The sequence below is a fragment of the Leiobunum rupestre genome, chromosome 7 (assembly GCF_980474605.1).
Source record: "Leiobunum rupestre chromosome 7, qqLeiRupe1.1.hap1, whole genome shotgun sequence".
Lineage (NCBI taxonomy): Eukaryota > Metazoa > Arthropoda > Arachnida > Opiliones > Sclerosomatidae > Leiobunum > Leiobunum rupestre.
This window is the reverse complement of record NC_143390.1, coordinates 31,046,304-31,073,682: the sequence shown is the minus strand read 5'-3', so window position 1 is coordinate 31,073,682 and position 27,379 is coordinate 31,046,304. Positions and strand designations below refer to the sequence as shown.

The 27,379-nt window shown below is 37.9% G+C and overlaps 1 protein-coding gene across 2 annotated transcripts in view; it reads left to right on the top strand.

The window, feature by feature from the left end:
- LOC149936052 (uncharacterized) overlaps positions 1 to 27,379 on the top strand; it is a 227,092-nt gene that overhangs the window by 182,665 nt on the left and 17,048 nt on the right. For both annotated transcript variants that reach the window (XM_090180790.1, XM_090180791.1), the window contains exon 4: positions 22,019 to 22,199. In XM_090180790.1, the coding sequence (XP_090036916.1) occupies positions 22,019 to 22,199 (181 nt within the window). The remainder of the gene's footprint in view (positions 1 to 22,018; positions 22,200 to 27,379) is intronic.

Here is a 27,379-nt window from a genome sequence, read left to right as displayed (position 1 = left end):
ATATACCTAGCGCCCTATAAAGATGACCAATCAATCGCACCCATTACGCACCATTATGCACCGTACGCTTTTAATTACGCACCATACTAGTTCATGAATTACGTTCATTTTTAATTTTAGGATTATTTAAATATAAATTGGAACTGTGGGGGTGCCAGATTTACTTCAGCACCTCCATATACCTAGCGCCCTATAAAGATGACCAATCAATCGCACCCATTACGCACCATTATGCACCGTACGCTTTTAATTACGCACCATACTAGTTCATGAATTACGTTCATTTTTAATTTTAGGATTATTTAAATATAAATTGGAACTGTGGGGGTGCCAGATTTACTTCAGCACCTCCATATACCTAGCGCCCTATAAAGATGACCAATCAATCGCACCCATTACGCACCATTATGCACCGTACGCTTTTAATTACGCACCATACTAGTTCATGAATTACGTTCATTTTTAATTTTAGGATTATTTAAATATAAATTGGAACTGTGGGGGTGCCAGATTTACTTCAGCACCTCCATATACCTAGCGCCCTATAAAGATGACCAATCAATCGCACCCATTACGCACCATTATGCACCGTACGCTTTTAATTACGCACCATACTAGTTCATGAATTACGTTCATTTTTAATTTTAGGATTATTTAAATATAAATTGGAACTGTGGGGGTGCCAGATTTACTTCAGCACCCCCATATACCTAGCGCCCTATAAAGATGACCAATCAATCGCACCCATTACGCACCATTATGCACCGTACGCTTTTAATTACGCACCATACTGGTTTCAGATTTATTCAAATATTACAGTGGAGGTGCCAGATTTACTTAGCACCCTAGAAATTAGGTCAACTGAACTTTTTGCAAATATTTTTATTACAAAGAGAAAGAAATCCAAAATAAAGACATAGAATTTTAGGTATGGTGTATTTATCTTAACTTTTAGTGTGTAATAAAAACTGCGTTTATATTTTAGATATGTTCGAGACATTCTATGCACTATTTTAAATTTTACATTTTGTCGCTTATTTTTCCGTTATGTCGAGTATTTTACCTTTTAATTCAAAATAATTAAGGTAAAGAAATATTTATACTGATGGAATTAATTCAATTGCGTAGAGCATATAAAGGTATAAAAATATTTTAAACAAATATATCGGAGTAGTTTTATATTAGAATATAAGAATAAATGGTAGCAACAAAAAATACTTAAATGCCAAAAGAGTTTTTATCACTAATATAGGCGGTTTTATTCAACTTTTAACGATTCTTCTCCTTTATATTGAGAAATATACTATATGAGGGTAAACTTGTGTGTTATCTGAAACCTCTATACTGGTCTTTGCCAAATCGTCGTACTTTTCCCACTTGTCGTTTGGACGTAGCCCGTAACACACGTAATGGCCAATAATACCAGGTGAATTCAATCCCTGAAAAGATACTACGGCTCGACAAAAGTAGGTCTTGCTATTTAACTTAATTGATTTTGGTATGTTTGAAAGTTTTAATACCACGCTGGTTTCACAATCCATTCTTGACGTAATATCTGTCAATTCTATAAAGAAATGAAAATCTGGGAAAGATTGTGTTATTTTCTTAATGCCCTTGCAAAGGTAGCATTCCACAAATATTTCCGTTGACAAATACGTTTGAACTAACTCTTCCATTTGGTCAATAGCTGTTGGTGAACAATCTATTGTGACGAAATTCTTCAATATGTCTCTTGTTTCGGAATTGCAATCGCATTTACTACTTTCTTTAAGGCATGGTCCTAAATTTATTTTTCTTAAAAGTTCCACTGCTGATGATTCGCATTTTACAATAATTATATTGAAGGGCGAAGTTTCGTTTTCGAAAAGATCTTTCAAAATTACTGCTCTTTGTCTGTAAATATTTAGTTTAATTCCAACACGCATCATTCGTTCAACTAGTATAAATATCGGTGTGTCCGTGTTTGGATCATCCACTACGTTTTTAACCTCGGCGGAATCGCAATAGCCTACGCACAGAGCTTGAATAATACTATCAAACGCGCAAGTGTTGGTAAGTGAATATTTAAGTTTTTGAATTTTGATTGGTTGCAGAGATAACGAATTAGCATTTTTTAAGAGACCTATAGGCAGTGCGTTCTGTTTTGAGGAAAAGTCAATTCTGGAAAGTTCAGATAGTTTATTTAGATAGGATTTTCGTGGTCGTTTTTTGGGACTAGTGCCTTGGTTTCGCCAGTTTTCAAATGAAGTAGACTCTTTTATCGCTTCTTTCTGTTGGGGCGCCTTCGGGGCGCAATTGCAACAGATACGTTTTTCGCCGTATCCTTCTTCTTCTCCTTCGACGAAGAGAGAACATCCAGGAAGGATATGAACATTTATCTAGCGTTTTCATAAATATATTATATTAGTTATTGCGTTGTAATTACATTATTTTTTAAACATACATTGCATATGGTACACTTGTGGGCACTTGATGGGAAGTCTCCCCGAATACAAGCGATGCATTTTGTTGTAGATGAGGAACTAGTATCGGCTAAATATTAAAATCATAAAAATTTAAAACTAAAGTAAAATTATTTACAGTGGTGTAGTCCTAAAACAAAGTCCCGAAGCTAACAAAGCGCTACTGAGGTAGTTAAAACTCTATAGTGGGGAGATATATATTAACAATTTTTTTATATTTTTTATATACACCAGTTTTTGTCATATATGCCAATTTTACCACTGTAATGATCGTTTCTCTAAAGTGGTACATTAAGCTAACAATGCTTTTCTCGACTACAACACTGTTTATTTATCAATTAAATGATTTTACGAGAAATAATTTCCAGGTGATTTTTGCAACTCCAACTATAAGCATTTTGATCTGAAGACGTTGGGTTATTAAACCGTACAAGAAACGTTTCTGTTGAAGTTTTCTAAATAAATGAAATATTTTGTTTATTTTAAGGCAAAAAATAAATTTAATTGGAGAAAATATAGCTCGGAACATAGTAACGATAAATTAGCTTTACGCCTAATCAGAGCATAAAATAAGGTAGCTGAAAAATTTTAAACTGCTTTAATAATTCTGTAGCTAATCAGAGGCGGTGAAAATTGAGCTTAGAGAGTTTAATCGTATAATAGAGAATAAAATAGTAACAAATAATGCTTTTGCCTTGGGAAAACTGTTTAATATCTTTCAGACATTATTCTTACGATTCATCCGTTTTAAATAATATCTTTCACAAGTAGTTAAATAACTTATATTGCTTAAATTTAAAGACTATTCTAAAATTCCCGAGCATCTGTATCGCGACTACTTTTCGCGAAAGACTCTGATTCGCTACAGTATTACATCAGTTCCAAAGGCTAATTCATAAGGCTAATTGGACCTTCAAATACATAAGTTTGAATCAAATACAAAACGGTAGTTAACAAAAATTATAACACTAATTCGTTTGTAATTACTAATTAAAAGCTAACGGTTTCATCTAAATATGTTTATAAAGAACTAAAATCTTGACAGTTTTTTGGTATTACCTGGCAAAAGTGACAAATTTTATCGGAGACATCTTCAGGGAAACTACCATCAGGAGATTCCTCTGTTTGAATAATTTGTTCATCTGAATGTTCTAATGATTTAATATAAATATATATACTTCCGTATTTGAAATAAAGAGAGGCATGGAACGTCTAAGTATTTATTTTGGGAATAGGGGCTGTTCACAAATTACCTAAATCGATAAGGGGGAGGGGGGTTTGTTCAAGCGTTACTAAATGTGGCAGGGGGAGGGTTCACTGAACTGTTACGTCACATATCATAAATTAGCATAGGAATTTAAATTATCAATTATTTTAACTTGTTTTATCATATATAATAGTGTGAGTTGCAGCGTATATTATTCCTAAGCATTATCTATTTCGATATCTCCCAATTTAAATTTTAAAATTGTTTGTTAGGGTTCGAGGGTTAGGATCCCCCCCCCCCCAGATTCCCGCTCAACCACGAGGGAGGTCCGCTTCTAACGATTGGAATCTGCTGGTCAGATATCCAATTTCTTACCACCCCGACATATGGTTGCATTTTTCTTAGGCCATATAAAAACATTTACGCATTTCCCAAAACCGAATGCGTTGCCAAAAATAAAATCTTATAATTTGTGTTTTATGACCACTTAGTCACTACGTTTCGAATTGGCGCTTTCCTAGAAAAGGGACCATAAAGATGACCCACAAACGGATGAATAAAAAACTATGGTGCGCGGGAAGAAAAAGTGGTAACAGAGTGGTAACAGAAAAGAGAGACCTAAAGTTAAAAATTAGTCTTAAAACCTTTTTGATAACAAGAAAAAAATTAAAAACGAAAAAAATAATAAAGTGCGGACCGGTAATGATGCTGCGTTCCATGAGCTCCCCGATTATGTAAGAAAAGAGGCGTTGAGCTCACGATAGCAAAAAGAGGCAAGATAACCCACCATGCGCCGCTACCGGGTAACGTGTACGGTACTTATTTACTGCACTTTCATCAAGCTCATAAGCCGTGACTGCACTTTCATCAAGCTCATCTTTCTCAATGGACTCCAACAGCCACCTAATCGTATCGTACATTTTATTTCCTAAATTCGATTTAAAATCGGTATCTTAATATTTAAAGTTAAAATTTAATGTCAATGTCTTAAGTTCAATTTATAAGCAACCCTCTTGATAGTTAAATAATTTTCCGACTAAGCCAATTTCATATTATCACTGACAGCCTATAATTTGATATACTATAATAATAATAATAATAATAATAATCTACTGCTTATTACCTGCATCGCAACAGGCCTGAGGCCCTTTTAACAGCGATGCGGGGGAAATTTAAACCGCGTGGGATGGTTGTGGCTAGCCCTGCCACAGATAACCGCTAGCGTCTCTACACTAACTATCGCTTTAAAACCTCTGCAAGTTTTGATGGAAAGGGGAAACCGAAGCACTCGGGGAAAACCCCTTTACAAGTGTACCGAGAGGGCACTTTTAATTACCGTTCAGTTATAATATATTCACAAAGCTTAGTTTTCGAATTTATCATCCTTACATGGATTCTGGTATAAATTAAATTACTATCACTATCAATGGGTTGATTTTTCCATTCTTACTATAACTTGGTCGATTGGCCATTTAAGCAAAGATAATAAAATAAGTAATTTGGCAACGCATTCGATTCCCTTAATCTAAACTAAGCTTACAACAAAATCCCCTAGACAATAACAGACCATTTTATCCGCAAGACCCAATAGTGAAATCTTAGCGGAAGTCCCGGACTACCATCTAGTGTTACATAAGTGAAATATATTTATATGAAGGATCAATTAAAAATAAAAACGCTACAAATTATCTTTCTAGGGGCAGAATAATACCGAAATTTACTTAATTTTGAAAGAAATTTTATATTTTTGAGATTAATGGTGTTATTATAATGGGGGGTGTCGAGTATTTGTGACGTAATTTAGGGGGTGGGGTCTGTCCTTTAGTTACTCTCTGTTACAAGGGGGAGGGAGATGTCGAAAACGGTTTTTTTTTGCGTTACGTAATTTGTGAACAGCCCCATATTTGAAATAGTTCATTTTTTTAAAATTAAGTTCTAAATCATACTAAATAACATGACGTTTATAATAACAGACATGGAATTTGGTAAATAAGTGTATTATTTAAGATAACTTTCCAAAATATTCTCAGTTGTTACATAATTTCTCAATTGATTCTAGAAACCATGAATGTATTCATTTCTACCAAGAATATCGATCTGAAATATCTTTGCTGTCATCTGCGTCTCGGATAGGCTTAAACATTTTCACAAGCGTATCTGGTTCTACGAAAAATCCCCGTTTTTCGTATTTTAACCGATAAAGAAATTTACTTGCTACTCTTAGAATATTACCTCTACTAATACGAAAAATCTTACATATTATTTATAATAAAATGCACTATTAATATTATTAAAAATTATTTTCGTTTGATCGTAAGAATAAATATTGCAACTTTTTGGACTCAAAGAAAACTAAAAATCTGCTTGTTAAAACGTTTGTAGCTGCCGCTCGTGAGCGACGTCATAAAAACTAGACCTACCTAATGCGGTTCTACATTCATGGTATAAATTAATACATGCATGTAGAAACATAGTGAATAAATGCTATACATAAAATTATTTACTCACCGTTAGTTTGTGGAGAAATGACCATGATGCTTTTTTTCTGAGATTGCGTATTTGATTCAATTAAGTTCATTCTCCCAACCAAGGATTTGATATGAATCGACAAAAACTCATCGATACTAAGGGGGAGTTGGTGGTTTTTAAAAACTCGATGTTTCAAATCATTAAAGCTACTTTCAACTCCGGCACTGGTAGCCACTGTACTTCCTAGTTTAAAAACAGGTCGCATTAGGCTGGTCCAAAGTGGTAAAAGTTTTGCCAATTTCATCAAGTCTTTTTTCAAATGAGGAACTAGTTGTTGGTTACCCCGGTTACCTTCTTCCTCGGGATTATTTTCTGGAAATTCCGAGTTAAAAACTTCTTGCTCACACGCGTGAATAATTTGAGAGATAAAATCTTCGAAAGGCGATCTCTTTGTGCTCTCCTCATGTTCGACGTTCAAATTTTCAGGTACTGACACGGCTAAGACCTCAACGCTTTCAGATTGAATGCCCGATATTTTTCCTTGAAGCCATGACTTTCTAAGTTCGCATTTTGTGTTATTTCCGGTCTTAAGGCTTTGCCCTTCTGTCTCGCTAAGTGAAACTATCAAAATAGCTCGAAGAAAATTTTCTAAATCTTCAAGAGTTTCAGTTTGGATAATTTGACCCATAGCGTGTAGAAAAAACCTTCTGGTTCTTACTTTTTCCGTTTTTAAACTAGGCCAACTGGCAATTAATTTCATTGTATGAGCAACATCACATCTAATGAAAGACTCTGGTAAAAGAACATCGATCTTCTTTGATATTAAAATGTCCCCACAACGCGATATGTAATCCGAAAGGGACGTGCAATTAGCAAAGGCCCTGCATACGGCATGAAGTAGAGCTAAAGACATATCCGATACACATTCTTTCGGTCTTATGGCACCCGAGTTTATCCACATTTGCAACCAAAGATAAATTGACGTTGCATCATGTGCCTCAGAAAGCATTTGAGTCACTGCAAATTGTTTCTTATTGATTAAGTCGTTCACGGTTGCTTCGTAAAGAAATATATGGCCACTTTTACCACTAGGTCGCTGTAATTTTTTCACAACTGAGCCAGTTGCGTCTATTGATATTTTACAGTTCTCTAAATTGTTTTCGCAATAGGCCTTGTAAACATGTAATTGCGTATGGGTCCAGTAGATGGCTCGGAATTTAAAATAACCTAAGTCTCTAATTACACCTTGAAATATTGATATACTCATCATCTTGCAAACTGCCGTGAAAGGATCATCGTCCAGCTTAAGGGCCTTTAAGTGCTGATATTTAGCGACTTTAAGCACTTCCGCCGAAGGGAAAATACACGGTTCGATATCTCCGAAACTCATTTTATCACTTGCCATCTCCATTCGAATCATACCTGGTGTTAAACTCTTTTCTGTCATTTTTTCCACCATTTCTTTTCTTCTATCTCCTGATAAATTCCTTTTTAATCCTTCATGGGACGAATTAAATTTTCCCCGCAAAACACATTCGATGTCCATACCATAAACCGGGTTTGGCTCATCTTTGACGTATCCAAAAAACGTCGCCTGGCAGTCCGAACAGCGACCCAGGATTTTTGCATAGACATCACTTCTAGTATGGATTCGTGCACATTTGAAACTTAAGGTGCAGGGAAATTTGGTTTTCTCGAAAAAATAATTTTGCACGATGTCTGCCCACACTCGGGGTTTAAAAACCACGTACTTACGATGTTTTCGTAATTTAGATTTCTCTCGACATCTAAAAGTAGTTTCTTCCGGTGCCATTAACTTATAGTCTTCGGGTTTAATTGATAAAACAAAACGAGCCGTATTCGAATTATCGGACTTTTCAGAGGTTTCACTCGGAGTTTCGCTTTCTTGAGAACTGCGGTTAGATATTGGAGACGAACTTCCACTTCTGTCTTCATCACTCGTTAAATCAATGCCTAGAGCTTTACACACTTGAATGTTGTTTTCCTTGATGTTTTTCATAACGTAAGTATACAACGCCAATCCCGTCATATGGCTGTCCAATTCGGCACTTACATCTTGCCATACTTTAAACGATTTTCCTGTAACGCTATTATGATGATATATTTTTTCTTTAAATTTTGATAAAGCACGTAAGATATTTTCTGTGTCTTCTTTCGTTCTAGCTTTGGGAGCCATTTTGGTTTCACACTTATTTTAAGCTTAAAATATAAAATTCAAAACTACTAGACTGGGAAGTAATTAAACCTTCTCTGAGATCATGTCTATTCCAACTAGCCTGTTTTAAAATTTCACGTCGAAAGAATAAATGTACAACTATGGACCCTACCTACCGTCCACATGAACTTTTCCTAGAAGACCAAAAAAAAATCCCTCTTTACTGTTTCCATGGAGCCGATATCACGTATACACGAAATCGGGGAAACAGTCTTTCCTCCGTAAATTGTATTGCGTTACGTACCAAAAAACCGGAGCAACTCTAATTAGCAAGAGCACGTGAGAAGCTTTGGGTTTCAATTTTTGGAGATAAGAAACAAAACCTTTAAATACTTCATAGATTTCTTTGGTAATGGGCCAACTTGTGAAAAACAAGATGCCAAATTATATTCGCGCAAAAAAACTCGTTGAAGTGTTAAGTCGGATGCGCACGTTAAATCCAACAATAGTTTGCCTTAACCTTACCCCAATTAAATAAAGAACGACTCAAACTATGTCTACCAACTTTCAAGAATCCCAACAGGAAAAATTTTACTTTTGATACAAAGTAAGCAAAGTCACTTCTTAGAAGAAGCGGAGATAGTGAAAAGGGTATTTCTGAGGTTCTAAATATTATTAGGGCGCGAAAAGCCCTTTGCCCCCAGCCATATAATTGTCAAAAGTTTAGAAACTTTGTTTTCGTTATTTTTGAGTTATTCAATATTATTAAAAAACTAAACGTAAAAATTTTTGACCTCCTTTATTATTAAATAATCCTAAAATTAACAAGTCGGCCAAGGCCGTAATATTAGATGCACATCGAAAGCTTAAAGTTAACGTGGGACACTTCAAATGGTATCGTACGTTGTAGGGAATGTCAAATTATCCTACAAAACGATAATTGTCTTACAGGTTGGCGACGCTACCCAAATAAATTTCCTCTTTGCGGGAGTGTCTCCCGAAGTCGTCGCCTCTCCCCCTGCGGCCACTCCCTGGTTATCCGGTGTAACTTTCGGAAACTCTGTTGTAATGAAAAGCGAGGAATGCGCGCTTCTTGGGAAAATAAAGCAGTTCCAATGAGTTGTTGAAGAAAAATCTCATTTTAGATTACGCGTCGTTGGTTTCCATTTGGGGGCCGAAAATTCCCCCCTTTGCCCAACTCCAGCGGGACAAAACTAGTATGATTAGTTAGCAGGAAACAATACCTAACTACAACAACTTTTACAACTATCTAACGAATACAAAAGATCCACGGCGTGCGATTGATTGGTCATCTTTATAGGGCGCTAGATATATGGGGGTGCTGAAGTAAATCTGGCACCCCCACAGTTCCAATTTATATTTAAATAATCCTAAAATTAAAAATGAACGTAATTCATGAACTAGTATGGTGCGTAATTAAAAGCGTACGGTGCATAATGGTGCGTAATGGGTGCGATTGATTGGTCATCTTTATAGGGCGCTAGATATATGGGGGTGCTGAAGTAAATCTGGCACCCCCACAGTTCCAATTTATATTTAAATAATCCTAAAATTAAAAATGAACGTAATTCATGAACTAGTATGGTGCGTAATTAAAAGCGTACGGTGCATAATGGTGCGTAATGGGTGCGATTGATTGGTCATCTTTATAGGGCGCTAGATATATGGGGGTGCTGAAGTAAATCTGGCACCCCCACAGTTCCAATTTATATTTAAATAATCCTAAAATTAAAAATGAACGTAATTCATGAACTAGTATGGTGCGTAATTAAAAGCGTACGGTGCATAATGGTGCGTAATGGGTGCGATTGATTGGTCATCTTTATAGGGCGCTAGATATATGGGGGTGCTGAAGTAAATCTGGCACCCCCACAGTTCCAATTTATATTTAAATAATCCTAAAATTAAAAATGAACGTAATTCATGAACTAGTATGGTGCGTAATTAAAAGCGTACGGTGCATAATGGTGCGTAATGGGTGCGATTGATTGGTCATCTTTATAGGGCGCTAGATATATGGGGGTGCTGAAGTAAATCTGGCACCCCCACAGTTCCAATTTATATTTAAATAATCCTAAAATTAAAAATGAACGTAATTCATGAACTAGTATGGTGCGTAATTAAAAGCGTACGGTGCATAATGGTGCGTAATGGGTGCGATTGATTGGTCATCTTTATAGGGCGCTAGATATATGGGGGTGCTGAAGTAAATCTGGCACCCCCACAGTTCCAATTTATATTTAAATAATCCTAAAATTAAAAATGAACGTAATTCATGAACTAGTATGGTGCGTAATTAAAAGCGTACGGTGCATAATGGTGCGTAATGGGTGCGATTGATTGGTCATCTTTATAGGGCGCTAGATATATGGGGGTGCTGAAGTAAATCTGGCACCCCCACAGTTCCAATTTATATTTAAATAATCCTAAAATTAAAAATGAACGTAATTCATGAACTAGTATGGTGCGTAATTAAAAGCGTACGGTGCATAATGGTGCGTAATGGGTGCGATTGATTGGTCATCTTTATAGGGCGCTAGATATATGGGGGTGCTGAAGTAAATCTGGCACCCCCACAGTTCCAATTTATATTTAAATAATCCTAAAATTAAAAATGAACGTAATTCATGAACTAGTATGGTGCGTAATTAAAAGCGTACGGTGCATAATGGTGCGTAATGGGTGCGATTGATTGGTCATCTTTATAGGGCGCTAGATATATGGGGGTGCTGAAGTAAATCTGGCACCCCCACAGTTCCAATTTATATTTAAATAATCCTAAAATTAAAAATGAACGTAATTCATGAACTAGTATGGTGCGTAATTAAAAGCGTACGGTGCATAATGGTGCGTAATGGGTGCGATTGATTGGTCATCTTTATAGGGCGCTAGATATATGGGGGTGCTGAAGTAAATCTGGCACCCCCACAGTTCCAATTTATATTTAAATAATCCTAAAATTAAAAATGAACGTAATTCATGAACTAGTATGGTGCGTAATTAAAAGCGTACGGTGCATAATGGTGCGTAATGGGTGCGATTGATTGGTCATCTTTATAGGGCGCTAGATATATGGGGGTGCTGAAGTAAATCTGGCACCCCCACAGTTCCAATTTATATTTAAATAATCCTAAAATTAAAAATGAACGTAATTCATGAACTAGTATGGTGCGTAATTAAAAGCGTACGGTGCATAATGGTGCGTAATGGGTGCGATTGATTGGTCATCTTTATAGGGCGCTAGATATATGGGGGTGCTGAAGTAAATCTGGCACCCCCACAGTTCCAATTTATATTTAAATAATCCTAAAATTAAAAATGAACGTAATTCATGAACTAGTATGGTGCGTAATTAAAAGCGTACGGTGCATAATGGTGCGTAATGGGTGCGATTGATTGGTCATCTTTATAGGGCGCTAGATATATGGGGGTGCTGAAGTAAATCTGGCACCCCCACAGTTCCAATTTATATTTAAATAATCCTAAAATTAAAAATGAACGTAATTCATGAACTAGTATGGTGCGTAATTAAAAGCGTACGGTGCATAATGGTGCGTAATGGGTGCGATTGATTGGTCATCTTTATAGGGCGCTAGATATATGGGGGTGCTGAAGTAAATCTGGCACCCCCACAGTTCCAATTTATATTTAAATAATCCTAAAATTAAAAATGAACGTAATTCATGAACTAGTATGGTGCGTAATTAAAAGCGTACGGTGCATAATGGTGCGTAATGGGTGCGATTGATTGGTCATCTTTATAGGGCGCTAGATATATGGGGGTGCTGAAGTAAATCTGGCACCCCCACAGTTCCAATTTATATTTAAATAATCCTAAAATTAAAAATGAACGTAATTCATGAACTAGTATGGTGCGTAATTAAAAGCGTACGGTGCATAATGGTGCGTAATGGGTGCGATTGATTGGTCATCTTTATAGGGCGCTAGATATATGGGGGTGCTGAAGTAAATCTGGCACCCCCACAGTTCCAATTTATATTTAAATAATCCTAAAATTAAAAATGAACGTAATTCATGAACTAGTATGGTGCGTAATTAAAAGCGTACGGTGCATAATGGTGCGTAATGGGTGCGATTGATTGGTCATCTTTATAGGGCGCTAGATATATGGGGGTGCTGAAGTAAATCTGGCACCCCCACAGTTCCAATTTATATTTAAATAATCCTAAAATTAAAAATGAACGTAATTCATGAACTAGTATGGTGCGTAATTAAAAGCGTACGGTGCATAATGGTGCGTAATGGGTGCGATTGATTGGTCATCTTTATAGGGCGCTAGATATATGGGGGTGCTGAAGTAAATCTGGCACCCCCACAGTTCCAATTTATATTTAAATAATCCTAAAATTAAAAATGAACGTAATTCATGAACTAGTATGGTGCGTAATTAAAAGCGTACGGTGCATAATGGTGCGTAATGGGTGCGATTGATTGGTCATCTTTATAGGGCGCTAGATATATGGGGGTGCTGAAGTAAATCTGGCACCCCCACAGTTCCAATTTATATTTAAATAATCCTAAAATTAAAAATGAACGTAATTCATGAACTAGTATGGTGCGTAATTAAAAGCGTACGGTGCATAATGGTGCGTAATGGGTGCGATTGATTGGTCATCTTTATAGGGCGCTAGATATATGGGGGTGCTGAAGTAAATCTGGCACCCCCACAGTTCCAATTTATATTTAAATAATCCTAAAATTAAAAATGAACGTAATTCATGAACTAGTATGGTGCGTAATTAAAAGCGTACGGTGCATAATGGTGCGTAATGGGTGCGATTGATTGGTCATCTTTATAGGGCGCTAGATATATGGGGGTGCTGAAGTAAATCTGGCACCCCCACAGTTCCAATTTATATTTAAATAATCCTAAAATTAAAAATGAACGTAATTCATGAACTAGTATGGTGCGTAATTAAAAGCGTACGGTGCATAATGGTGCGTAATGGGTGCGATTGATTGGTCATCTTTATAGGGCGCTAGATATATGGGGGTGCTGAAGTAAATCTGGCACCCCCACAGTTCCAATTTATATTTAAATAATCCTAAAATTAAAAATGAACGTAATTCATGAACTAGTATGGTGCGTAATTAAAAGCGTACGGTGCATAATGGTGCGTAATGGGTGCGATTGATTGGTCATCTTTATAGGGCGCTAGATATATGGGGGTGCTGAAGTAAATCTGGCACCCCCACAGTTCCAATTTATATTTAAATAATCCTAAAATTAAAAATGAACGTAATTCATGAACTAGTATGGTGCGTAATTAAAAGCGTACGGTGCATAATGGTGCGTAATGGGTGCGATTGATTGGTCATCTTTATAGGGCGCTAGATATATGGGGGTGCTGAAGTAAATCTGGCACCCCCACAGTTCCAATTTATATTTAAATAATCCTAAAATTAAAAATGAACGTAATTCATGAACTAGTATGGTGCGTAATTAAAAGCGTACGGTGCATAATGGTGCGTAATGGGTGCGATTGATTGGTCATCTTTATAGGGCGCTAGATATATGGGGGTGCTGAAGTAAATCTGGCACCCCCACAGTTCCAATTTATATTTAAATAATCCTAAAATTAAAAATGAACGTAATTCATGAACTAGTATGGTGCGTAATTAAAAGCGTACGGTGCATAATGGTGCGTAATGGGTGCGATTGATTGGTCATCTTTATAGGGCGCTAGATATATGGGGGTGCTGAAGTAAATCTGGCACCCCCACAGTTCCAATTTATATTTAAATAATCCTAAAATTAAAAATGAACGTAATTCATGAACTAGTATGGTGCGTAATTAAAAGCGTACGGTGCATAATGGTGCGTAATGGGTGCGATTGATTGGTCATCTTTATAGGGCGCTAGATATATGGGGGTGCTGAAGTAAATCTGGCACCCCCACAGTTCCAATTTATATTTAAATAATCCTAAAATTAAAAATGAACGTAATTCATGAACTAGTATGGTGCGTAATTAAAAGCGTACGGTGCATAATGGTGCGTAATGGGTGCGATTGATTGGTCATCTTTATAGGGCGCTAGATATATGGGGGTGCTGAAGTAAATCTGGCACCCCCACAGTTCCAATTTATATTTAAATAATCCTAAAATTAAAAATGAACGTAATTCATGAACTAGTATGGTGCGTAATTAAAAGCGTACGGTGCATAATGGTGCGTAATGGGTGCGATTGATTGGTCATCTTTATAGGGCGCTAGATATATGGGGGTGCTGAAGTAAATCTGGCACCCCCACAGTTCCAATTTATATTTAAATAATCCTAAAATTAAAAATGAACGTAATTCATGAACTAGTATGGTGCGTAATTAAAAGCGTACGGTGCATAATGGTGCGTAATGGGTGCGATTGATTGGTCATCTTTATAGGGCGCTAGATATATGGGGGTGCTGAAGTAAATCTGGCACCCCCACAGTTCCAATTTATATTTAAATAATCCTAAAATTAAAAATGAACGTAATTCATGAACTAGTATGGTGCGTAATTAAAAGCGTACGGTGCATAATGGTGCGTAATGGGTGCGATTGATTGGTCATCTTTATAGGGCGCTAGATATATGGGGGTGCTGAAGTAAATCTGGCACCCCCACAGTTCCAATTTATATTTAAATAATCCTAAAATTAAAAATGAACGTAATTCATGAACTAGTATGGTGCGTAATTAAAAGCGTACGGTGCATAATGGTGCGTAATGGGTGCGATTGATTGGTCATCTTTATAGGGCGCTAGATATATGGGGGTGCTGAAGTAAATCTGGCACCCCCACAGTTCCAATTTATATTTAAATAATCCTAAAATTAAAAATGAACGTAATTCATGAACTAGTATGGTGCGTAATTAAAAGCGTACGGTGCATAATGGTGCGTAATGGGTGCGATTGATTGGTCATCTTTATAGGGCGCTAGATATATGGGGGTGCTGAAGTAAATCTGGCACCCCCACAGTTCCAATTTATATTTAAATAATCCTAAAATTAAAAATGAACGTAATTCATGAACTAGTATGGTGCGTAATTAAAAGCGTACGGTGCATAATGGTGCGTAATGGGTGCGATTGATTGGTCATCTTTATAGGGCGCTAGATATATGGGGGTGCTGAAGTAAATCTGGCACCCCCACAGTTCCAATTTATATTTAAATAATCCTAAAATTAAAAATGAACGTAATTCATGAACTAGTATGGTGCGTAATTAAAAGCGTACGGTGCATAATGGTGCGTAATGGGTGCGATTGATTGGTCATCTTTATAGGGCGCTAGATATATGGGGGTGCTGAAGTAAATCTGGCACCCCCACAGTTCCAATTTATATTTAAATAATCCTAAAATTAAAAATGAACGTAATTCATGAACTAGTATGGTGCGTAATTAAAAGCGTACGGTGCATAATGGTGCGTAATGGGTGCGATTGATTGGTCATCTTTATAGGGCGCTAGATATATGGGGGTGCTGAAGTAAATCTGGCACCCCCACAGTTCCAATTTATATTTAAATAATCCTAAAATTAAAAATGAACGTAATTCATGAACTAGTATGGTGCGTAATTAAAAGCGTACGGTGCATAATGGTGCGTAATGGGTGCGATTGATTGGTCATCTTTATAGGGCGCTAGATATATGGGGGTGCTGAAGTAAATCTGGCACCCCCACAGTTCCAATTTATATTTAAATAATCCTAAAATTAAAAATGAACGTAATTCATGAACTAGTATGGTGCGTAATTAAAAGCGTACGGTGCATAATGGTGCGTAATGGGTGCGATTGATTGGTCATCTTTATAGGGCGCTAGGTATATGGGGGTGCTGAAGTAAATCTGGCACCCCCACAGTTCCAATTTATATTTAAATAATCCTAAAATTAAAAATGAACGTAATTCATGAACTAGTATGGTGCGTAATTAAAAGCGTACGGTGCATAATGGTGCGTAATGGGTGCGATTGATTGGTCATCTTTATAGGGCGCTAGGTATATGGGGGTGCTGAAGTAAATCTGGCACCCCCACAGTTCCAATTTATATTTAAATAATCCTAAAATTAAAAATGAACGTAATTCATGAACTAGTATGGTGCGTAATTAAAAGCGTACGGTGCATAATGGTGCGTAATGGGTGCGATTGATTGGTCATCTTTATAGGGCGCTAGGTATATGGGGGTGCTGAAGTAAATCTGGCACCCCCACAGTTCCAATTTATATTTAAATAATCCTAAAATTAAAAATGAACGTAATTCATGAACTAGTATGGTGCGTAATTAAAAGCGTACGGTGCATAATGGTGCGTAATGGGTGCGATTGATTGGTCATCTTTATAGGGCGCTAGGTATATGGGGGTGCTGAAGTAAATCTGGCACCCCCACTGTAATATTTGAATAAATCTAAAACCAATACGGTGCGAAAAACGCTGATAATGGTGCATAATGGTGCGTAATGGGTGCGATTGATTGGTGCATGTCTTTTCCACAAAAGTTGAAGTGGGGGTGTTGAGATAAAGTTGGCACCCCTTTTATATTGTAAATTTCCTTCGGTTCCCAGGGGGTGCGTAACGTGTCTTTGATGGTGCGTTATGGTGCATATTGGGTGCCATAATATAAGATGGTTAATTCGAGTAAAGAAAAATAGGGGGTGCCAACTTTACCGAGCCAACATGGCACCTATTGATAAACCCTATTTTTCCGATTAAATAGTATTTTCTTCCCAAACATTTTACCTATTGATAAACCATATATTCCGATTAAATAGTATTTCCTTCCCAAACATTTTACCTATTGATAAACTATATATTTACAATTCTTGGAGATCCTGCAATATATCCCCGAGCAAAGAGCGTAAAATTAGCCAGTTTAGCGTAGGCTCGACGTAGATAGTTGCGCTCGAATTTCCGCCAAATCGTGCATGTGTAATATGTAATATGTAAAATGTAAAAATTACCTAGAGCTTGATAAACCATTTTTTCCCGATTAACTAGTATTTTTCCGATTAAATAGTATTTTCTTCCCAAACATTTTACCTATTGATAAACCCTATTTTTCCGATTAAATAGTATTTTCTTCCCAAACATTTTACCTATTGATAAACCATATATTCCGATTAAATAGTATTTCCTTCCCAAACATTTTACCTATTTATAAACTATATATTTACAATTCTTGGAGATCCTGCAATATATCCCCGAGCAAAGAGCGTAAAATTAGCCAGTTTAGCGTAGGCTCGACGTAGATAGTTGCGCTCGAATTTCCGACAAATCGTGCATGTGTAATATGTAATATGTAAAATGTAAAAATTACCTAGAGCTTGATAAACCATTTTTTCCCGATTAACTAGTATTTTTCCGATTAAATAGTATTTTCTTCCCAAACATTTTACCTATTGATAAACCCTATTTTTCCGATTAAATAGTATTTTCTTCCCAAACATTTTACCTATTGATAAACCCTATTTTTTCGATTAAATAGTATTTTCTTCCCAAACATTTTACCTATTGATAAACCATATATTCCGATTAAATAGTATTTCCTTCCCAAACATTTTACCTATTGATAAACTATATATTTACAATTCTTGGAGATCCTGCAATATATCCCCGAGCAAAGTGCGTAAAATTAGCCAGTTTAGCGTAGGCTCGACGTAGATAGTTGCGCTCGAATTTCCGACAAATCGTGCATGTGTAATATGTAATATGTAAAATGTAAAAATTTACCTAGAGCTTGATAAACCATTTTTTCCCGATTAACTAGTATTTTTCCGATTAAATAGTATTTTCTTCCCAAACATTTTACCTATTGATAAACCCTATTTTTCCGATTAAATAGTATTTTCTTCCCAAACATTTTACCTATTGATAAACCCTATTTTTTCGATTAAATAGTATTTTCTTCCCAAACATTTTACCTATTGATAAACCATATATTCCGATTAAATCGTATTTCCTTCCCAAACATTTTACCTATTGATAAACTATATATTTACAATTAAATAGTATTTTCTTCCCAAACATTTTACCTATTGATAAACCATATATTTCCGATTAAATAGTATTTTTTCCCAAACATTTTACCTATTGATAAACCATATATTTCCGATTAAATAGTATTTTCTTCCCAAACATTTTATCTATTGATAAACCATATATTTCCGATTAAATAGTATTTTCTTCCCAAACATTTTACCTATTGATAAACCCTATTTTTCCGATTAAATAGTATTTTCTTCCCAAACATTTTACCTATTGATAAACCCTATTTTCCGATTAAATAGTATTTTCTTCCCAAACATTTTACCTATTGATAAAAAATATATTTCCGATTAAATAGTATTTTCTTCTCAAACATTTTACCTATTGATAAATCATATTTTTGATAAACCATAATTTTTGATAAACCATAATTTTTGATAAACCATATTTTTAATAAAACATATTTTTGATAAACCATATTTTTAATCAACCATATTTTTGATAAAGCATATTTTGGATAAACTGTATTTTTGATAAACCATATTTATCCGATTAAATAGTATTTAAACATATTTTTTTGTATTAAGAGGATATGTAGATGAATACTTCGCACGATATATTGTATACTTCTGATATTAGTTAAATAAATCTACGTCATATCGAATGCCGGACAAACTAGAGAAACTCATAAGCCACTTAACAATTGTTTGTAAGTGAGAATTCCACTCCAATAAAAATAAAAAAACATACGGTAACGTTCTCTAGAAAAGTGCAGAACCTGGTCGTTCATGCGTTTGTCATGGCGTGGGCGATGGTATGGGCGAGGGGTGGGCGAGTGGGTGGACTAAATGGGCGACGGGTCGAGATAAGAAGAGCGAGTCGCAACCTGAATTCCATTACGACGGAAATTATTGTTAAATAGACCTTACACGGAAAAACACATTTCCTCCCTCTTCCCCCCGTCTCTTTTTGCGACTCCGTTGACCGCCCTTTTGTCCCCTCTATCTGCAAAAACGCCATTTCGTTTTCAAAACATCCGGTGGCGGCGACTATCTTGGAAATCGTGACGTATATTATTCTGATAGTCATTCAATATATACCGCTCTCTTTTTCCTTCACAATCATTGATCGGACGTTGAAAATGGTCTAATTTTCTCGAGCCCTTCTATCTCGTGCCGTAAGGGTTGGTTTCGTGGAGGCTATCGTAATGGATTTGACCCCATTTACAGCCCATTTTGTACAAAATTCTTTAAAGTGTCGATGTAATATCGTTTTAGAGACTTGAAAATTGCGTTCCGTAAATGTTTCTGACATTTTTGACGATGTTAAGTTTACTTAATCTTGAAACTAGCGTCGTATACTATTCATCTCGTTGTATTTTCAAGAATGTATTTATTTGAGAAGAGTTTTAGCGTTGCTCCCATTCGCCTTCATGCTCTAAAAGTAAGCTCCTTCTCCCCCCCCCCCCCCCAATCAGCCTAGTATATCATTCGTTTCCAAAATGTTTTTCCTATCCCCTTGATGTCCGTCTCAACATAATGATGTAAAAATAAATTAATTATTATTAAAATCCATTAAAATAATGTTTTAAAAAAAACTTCAATATGTCTTGATATTGCTGATTTTTCAGTAATTCACCTTCACCCAAAACACTTGCGTACTGTGAGTAAAGCACTTCTACAGGCGCTTAGCCTATTTTGGTCTACGTTCGGTCATCCTAGCAGGATTTTGCCATAGAGTCGGATATTAGTATGTGATATTATATAGATATTCAACTTTTCAACAACTCGAATGTCATTATTGAAATTGTATTAATTTGAGGCGTTCAATTGTAAATTTAAATCGCAACCGTAACTTTCAAATTCGCTTTAGAATTTTGAATTTTTCGTTTGTCATTCGAGACGAATAATTTTGGAAACCTGTTTTTAATTATTTGGCCGCGATTTTCTTACATATATATAATAATAGCGGATTAAATAACTTTTCCAATTCGAATGAATCTAATGAATAGTTTCGTCCGAAACGAAATGAAAATTGAATTTTATAACTTGATATCTGTTTCGGTCGCGCTTCGCTTTCGAATTTCAAACTCGAAATAACGAAACTATTAATAGAAAGTAGGGTGACTGGACAACAAAGAGAGCCGGAGACAGCACCGACAATCTGGAGGAAGTGTCAAAAATCACGATTTATACCCCCCCCCCCTCTCGTTTTCTAAAGCCAACCTCATTTTCCAATAAAATAAAATATTATATAATGTAATATAAGACTAAATATATAATGCCACTAGAATGGTACGATTTTATCTGATTCGTTTTAAAAAAACTGAGAAACATGATAGCGAACGGAACGGGAATTAAATCCCTTTAAACTTAATGAACAACGATTTTTGGAGGCAACGGCCTAACTCCTTCCCGTATGAAGCCTCGGCTTGCCAAATGGGAGACCGGGGGGGTAGTCGCCCAGCAGGAGGCTACGGGAGCGCGCTCGACACATGTCTCAAATTAAACAATTACGAGTTTTCGTTTGGCAAAGGGCTTCCAGTTTGCAGCCGCCCCTCCGTCTTGTCGCTTCCTACCTCCACCGTCGGAGGGCGCCTGGTGCGAGTGAGATTTTGAGTGACTGGAATTAAAGTTGGAACAAGATCCTTCTAACACGATTCTCAATTATGAGAGGATAGGAGAGAGAGAGACATGGAGAGGGAGAGAGAGAGAGAGAGCGTGTTGCCCGTGAGCCGCGAGGTCAATAGACGTGTCAAGAAGTTAGAAGTTTCATCCTGTCTCTCTCCGCTCGGCATACTGTTCGGGGAATTGAAACGCTTTTAATGCCGCAGCTAGTCGTCGAAGGCGCCACTTACCTACATTCCCTCCAGTTGAGCCGAGTGTTTCTTCGTTGAGCGACTCGTCGAATCTACGTGTAATAGTTATTTAAATGGCATACGCGTATTTTAGCACCGTTTTCAGTTTGACCCGGCAGTCTGTATTATCGGAATGTTTAAAGACTCGAATTTGGGTTTACTCGAGCATTAGACGACTGCTTCTCATTTGAATATATATTCATCAATATCGTACTTCCCACTTACCCCATTCCACGCCTTTTCCTAACCAAATTTGTACGCAACATTTCTGTTGTACCTCATAGCGCCTAATCAAAGATGTAAGAGGGGTTTGGGAACTCTCTTTTCACGAAAATATGGCGAAGCCTTTTTGAATTGCTGTTTTTGTAATCCATTTTAATTTGTGTGGGGTGGCGGAGTGGTTAGCGCTTTCGCCTCGAAGCAAGAGGAGCCAGGTTCGATCCCAGCTTGGGGCACTGGGTGAAAACTCGGAACTACTCCTTCCGCGTAGAGTTTGCAAGTTATCTCCCCACTGGTTAAAGGGGTTTTCCCGCGAGCTCTTCGGTTTCCCCTTCCCATAAAAACTTGTCGAGGTTAACGGTTATAGTTAGTGTAGGGAGCTGTTGGCTCGCGTGGCATGAAGGGCTAGCTACCACCCGCCTACGCATTGTAACCCGGCCACCTGCTTAAGGTCATTATAAGTCGCTTGATGACTTGGGTCTAAGGTGGTGCCTTGGGTATTAGCCTCGCTGATTATTATTATTATTGGTTATTGTGTTAACTTGATATTTAATAATCACGCGGCATACTTATTAAGTAGTTATTAATTTCAAAAATTAATGTTTTGTCAATTTTTTGTTTTTGCAGAGCCGCTCAAAGGCTGAACTTGTCTTCGAAGAAACGCCGCCGCCACCATTCTGGTTCCGATCCCGAACCGTTGCCTTTTCGAACCAACTTTTCCGAGATCGTTAAGAGTTCTCCGCCTCCGGCGCCACCCGCCCTGCTACGAGGATCGGGCAGGATCAAAGACGCCACGGGCCTCGGAAAGGTCACTTTTTTTCTTATATATTCTAATTACCGTATTCGCCAAACACGCCAAACCCCCTTCCCCAATGAAAAATTCGCCATCAATTTAGTTATTGGATCAAAGTTTTTATAAATTAGGAAATATATATACATATAACCCCTTAAACCCAGCGAATTTTAATCGCATCAATTTCTTTCTGGGTTTTAATAGGATGAAATCGCGGGCCCATTTTCTCTCCCTCCCAACGCTATCCGCTTCTAGGTACCCCCTTATTTCTCGAGTCCCCCCCCCTCCCATCCCTTCCAACATATCGGCGAAATTTTTTGATCGTCCGTTTCTCAGGGTATGCCGCGTTACCGAGCGCGCGCGCGCGAGGAGTCGAGGGCACGTGCTTGTATAAGTTTTGGGAAGCAGCTCGCGTGCTCCAAAGATAAATGAGGGGGACTCTTAGCTCGGCCTCTTCCATCTCATCCATCTCGCCAGGCGGCGCTGTCATCGCTGAAACTCCTCCAAGAAAGTCAAACTCGCTCTTTAAATTGATTACGGCACATTCTCACCCTCCCTCTTCCCGCGTACCCACCTTCCTTACACTTGCTCCCCCCCCCCCCCCGAAATATAAAAAAAAGGCGCCAAAAAAGTTTTTTTTCACTTCAAAGTTTAACCATAGATGGAGCGGGTGTTTTTCGCACCCCGAGGCCCCGTAATTGACGTTTATTTTTTACTCGAACCTGCAGTTTTCCGTCTTGCTTCAAATAAAAAAAAAGTTGAGAACGCGTTTGCTTCTGTATTCTCTATCCATCTCCTTATATCTCGCGTTTTTGAGCTCCCTCTAGCGTTATTTCCTATAGTTAAGAATCGCGTCTGTCTCCCTCCCACACTCGACGATAGAGGGCGGTTTACACCCTTTTCCTTTATTTTTTCCTCTCCACCCGCAACTTCGACATAATTAAATTGGATGGCCAACAACATTTCAGTTTATTATTGCTCTCGCTATTTTGGCTGATTTTCCTCTGGAAAAAACTTTATCGGGTTTGCCTTTTTTGCGGAGTTTTTTCGCTTTCTTCCATCGGGCTGGCGGGTGATTTCGTCGGCGAAGACAGATTGCGAATTTGTTTTCCCTTCGTTCTTTCTTTCTTTTTTTACGAGATAATCTTTCAAAAAGGAAACGTACGCGTGCGGTCGGAAGTTGCTAGATAACTTCCTTATGTTCGGATCGAAACAGCTTAGGATTTTCCTTTTTCGCATTCTCCTTTCGGTGAAGTCTTTTCGCTACGTAGATGGCGCTGGAACCTATCTTACATTTAGTTGTAATAGGCGGAAATTATTCGTATCTGAGAAAGATGTTTACGTTGACTTCATGCTCTGATGGATATAGTAAATTTACGGCTAGTAATTTGATTCAATATCACTAATCTGATAGGATTGACAATAACAGGTGTAAATAATTCATTTCTTAGAGAAATTATCCATCTAGGCTTTAAAAGTGTAATATATTGTAATCTATTGAGAGATAGAAAACATTGGAATTCTTTGCTTTTGTTATTTATTGCGAGCCCTGTTAATTTGTACCGGCTTCCCCCCCTCTCTGGTCTTGTCTGTTTCTATGGGCATTAATTTTCCGTCAAACCACGGAATCACACGACTGAAAATTTACCGCGTATGCATAATTACTTTTTTTTTAACCATGTAAGAGAATAGTTTTATAATTAAATATGGTCAATATAAGACCAAACTTATTTTGAAAATGCCGCTGCTAAAGAACATGTCTTCAAGCGAATAATATTAGGGGTATAGGGAGCGGAAACTTATCTTCAAGAGGTACGTTATATACCTCTGATAATAGAAAAATAATAATCTTATCTTTAGAGATTGTGTTCTATGTATAATAATTTGTATACAGTTATTTGTTTCTATCGATGAGATCTAAATTGAAGGAAAAATCCTTTAGCGTAAATAAAATCATGATTTATCCATCTCAACCCATAGATTGCATCCGCGGTACTACGCCCGTATAGTATTTATTTATAGTAAAAAAAGAGATAAAAAGTAAATTTAATTTCGTTCCCAGATGGAAAACCTCTTTCGAACTTAATAACATTCCTGTAGATAGATCCACCTCAATCCTCTGGCATGGTTCCACTGGCTGGCGTCGTACTCCGCGTGATTGTTTGTCAAGAACGAATGAATACGAAAAGTTTAGAAAACGCGACCCTCGGCCCTTGCCCCTTCAATCAGACGCTATAGTGTAATACCAGAGACGCAAATGCAACAATAGACTACACACCGTCGAAGATGGCTCTTTATCTTCTCCAGAAGGGTAAAGTAGGGACGCCCCTAAATGAAATGTTTTGTTTTCCGATGCCTTTCACATATAAACGAATGTACTTTTTACATACAGGCGAGGTACGCGCGCTTTTCTATTCTCCATCTCGAGGGAGATCCAATATTCGGCTTATATTGTTTTCCGCGCTTTCTGGTGATCCCCAATCCCGCGAGGGCAGAACCGCTTTTTTGTTTTTCCAAGTCCCCGAAGCGCGCCACTTTCGAAACACTTGACTCATGGTATAGTGTATTTTTCCCCTTTTTATACGTCGTGATCCGACGTAGCGGACGACGTATCCGCGGCTAACTCCGCCCGCGTAGACTTCACCTTCTGGTGGGATCCGATATCGATGCCGTTTGAGCCCTCAACCCTGGAGTGAGAGTATAAAGTACAGAGCGCGACCGAAATCCCAGTACATAAAAAGGAGATCCGCAGTGATTTATCCGGTCTAAAATATTGAGGGAATTTCGTTCGAAAGTTTTGCTAGGATTGAATGAGCCTGAGGGGGAAACGCGGCTAGAGAGGAGAGCTATTTCTTCTGGAACGCTCGAGGCGTTTTGACTTTTGAATAAGCGTAGTTGAATGGAATTGGACATGGACCACTAACTTCGATATAACCGAGGAAAGAGAAAGTCACCCTAGCTTCGTCTCCCTTTTTACCCAGTTTTGCAAACTGGATTTTTCGTTTTTAGGCCTCGCTAGTCGGCCAGCATTCTTTACGTTCTATCCACTTGCCGAGAGGAAATGGCAGAGAGGAGAGAGGAAAGAAAATCGATTTAATTTCGTCCTTAAACTCAATAGCGCGGCTCCAAAAAATCCGAAGCCGTTGCCCGCTGATCTCTTTCTTTTCTTCTACGACCATGAAGTCGAGCCCCGTTTGCCGCGTATACTCTGGAGGAGAAAAATATTGGATACGCCGCCGGGGGTAAAGATCCATCTCTCTCCTATATGTAGATTGTCCCTTGTTATTTCCCCCGCTTCGCTGATTCCACGCTAAATAGAGCCATTGAGTAAAAATGTATATTCGAAAAGAGTTGAATACCCGCTTTGCTCTTTTTATGAATGCTTTTTTTTGTAAAATCATAGCGTAATGGTTAGGTATGTCGTATTACGCTCGGGGTCGATATCAATTTTGTTTCTCTAAAACTTATCTAGTTCGTTTCGGTCAGGCCTAAAAGGTTTCCGTGTTACAATGAGACCTTTCAATGTCCCGGGATGGTCGGGTTGACTTTCTTTTTACCACGACGGTGGTGTCAAATGAAGGGGGTCATGCCGATGATTTATCGTCGTCCGAGAAAGTTAAGTAAGCGATTCTGTTTTCACTCTATTACATCTCGCCAATTTCCCCTCGACTGGCTCTCGTTGTCGCGCGCGTCTAAGCATCGGCCGCCATTTTCTTTTTCTCTAGCTAGTTTTCTTAAGCCAACTGGAGCTAACGGAATCGAAATAATTCTCTCCATCCATTTCCCGCCTCGGGCCAACTACGACGGGCTTTGACGGCCACCTCGAGCTTCATTTTGAAGGCTCTAAGAGGGTATAGTCCGCGCCTCCTCGTACCGTTTGTAAGTATCGGTTTCGGCTGCTTAGGGCATCTACAATCTCTTTTATCTTCCGGGCGTAACTGTGGCCCGAGTCACCCGGAAAGCGGTAAAAGCGCAAAAAGGCACCCTCCCCCCACCCTTTATCCCTAACTCCGGCGCCCCCATCTACTATAATCTGATTTGTTCATTCCTTTTGCTACAGGAAAAGAAAGAGTGGCCATTCCCCGAAAAAAAAGGTGCTGACCCGGTCTTTTCTTCGTCCGTTTTATCCTCTCTTCTTCCTTTTCGGGCAATCCCGGGGAACTAAGTGGGGGCTAACTCACCCGGATTAACTCCGGACCACGGAATTCAGTTCGAGCGAGGAGCCCTCTCGCGCCACTCTTTCGTTTAATGCGGGCCCTGAGGATAGACTAGGCCCTTTGGTTTTTGCGAATGCTAAGTGCCTCTCAGTCTGATTAAACTTAGAAACACTCTGCATTTTGTTTAGTTAAATATAAGTGTCCGATATTTGCGGCGTCTTATCCTCGTTTGTTTTAGGCCCGTAATTAATGACCCTTATTTTTTCTAGTTGCCGAAGTCTACGAAACGAATGATATTTAGATTTCAGATTAAAAACCTCTTAAATGAAGTTACCTTGGGAGATTGGGAGAGATAACGGGTCTACACGCTTGCGTTACTAATTTATAATCGAATAATGTCGTGTTCTGATGGTCTGAAACAACGAGAGTGAAAATACGCAAAGTTCAATTTATTTCCGCGATGACTCAACTTTCTCGCTTTTGAACTCCGAAAATGTACGCTCTCATCTAATGGTTAAAACAGAGTAATTTTAAATACAGTCAATGCTTTCAAACGCTTAGTTTGTCCGCATGATACATCTGAGGTTCGTTTGAGTGGTCGTTTTTAAATTTGTTTCCAGGCTCAAACGTTCTTCGAGAATTAACTGGAAAACAACAGGGTCCGACGGAGTTCGATACGTTTTATTTTCGGAGTTGATAGGTTTAATAAAAAGTGGGTGTAGACTCTTAGTGACGTCGGGAAAAACGTGATAAATGAGCCTCAAACGAACGTGAGCTGGTTTCTCCGAAGCGAACGCGCAGTTTCGACGCTACCCGTTCGCCTTAAATAATACCCTATCACGCCAGAAAAGAACGATATTTCGAATCTGCCAAAATATTTAGTTTTTTTATCCTCTTTATTTGGCGCTGTAACTTTTCACGGCCCAATCTCCCGTATCGCATTTCTCTTTCTCTGCCGGCAGCGAGCACCAAAATAGAATCCCGTTATTTATCCGAAATCCGATATATATTTTGTGTCCATCGAAAGAGGCCGGGGGG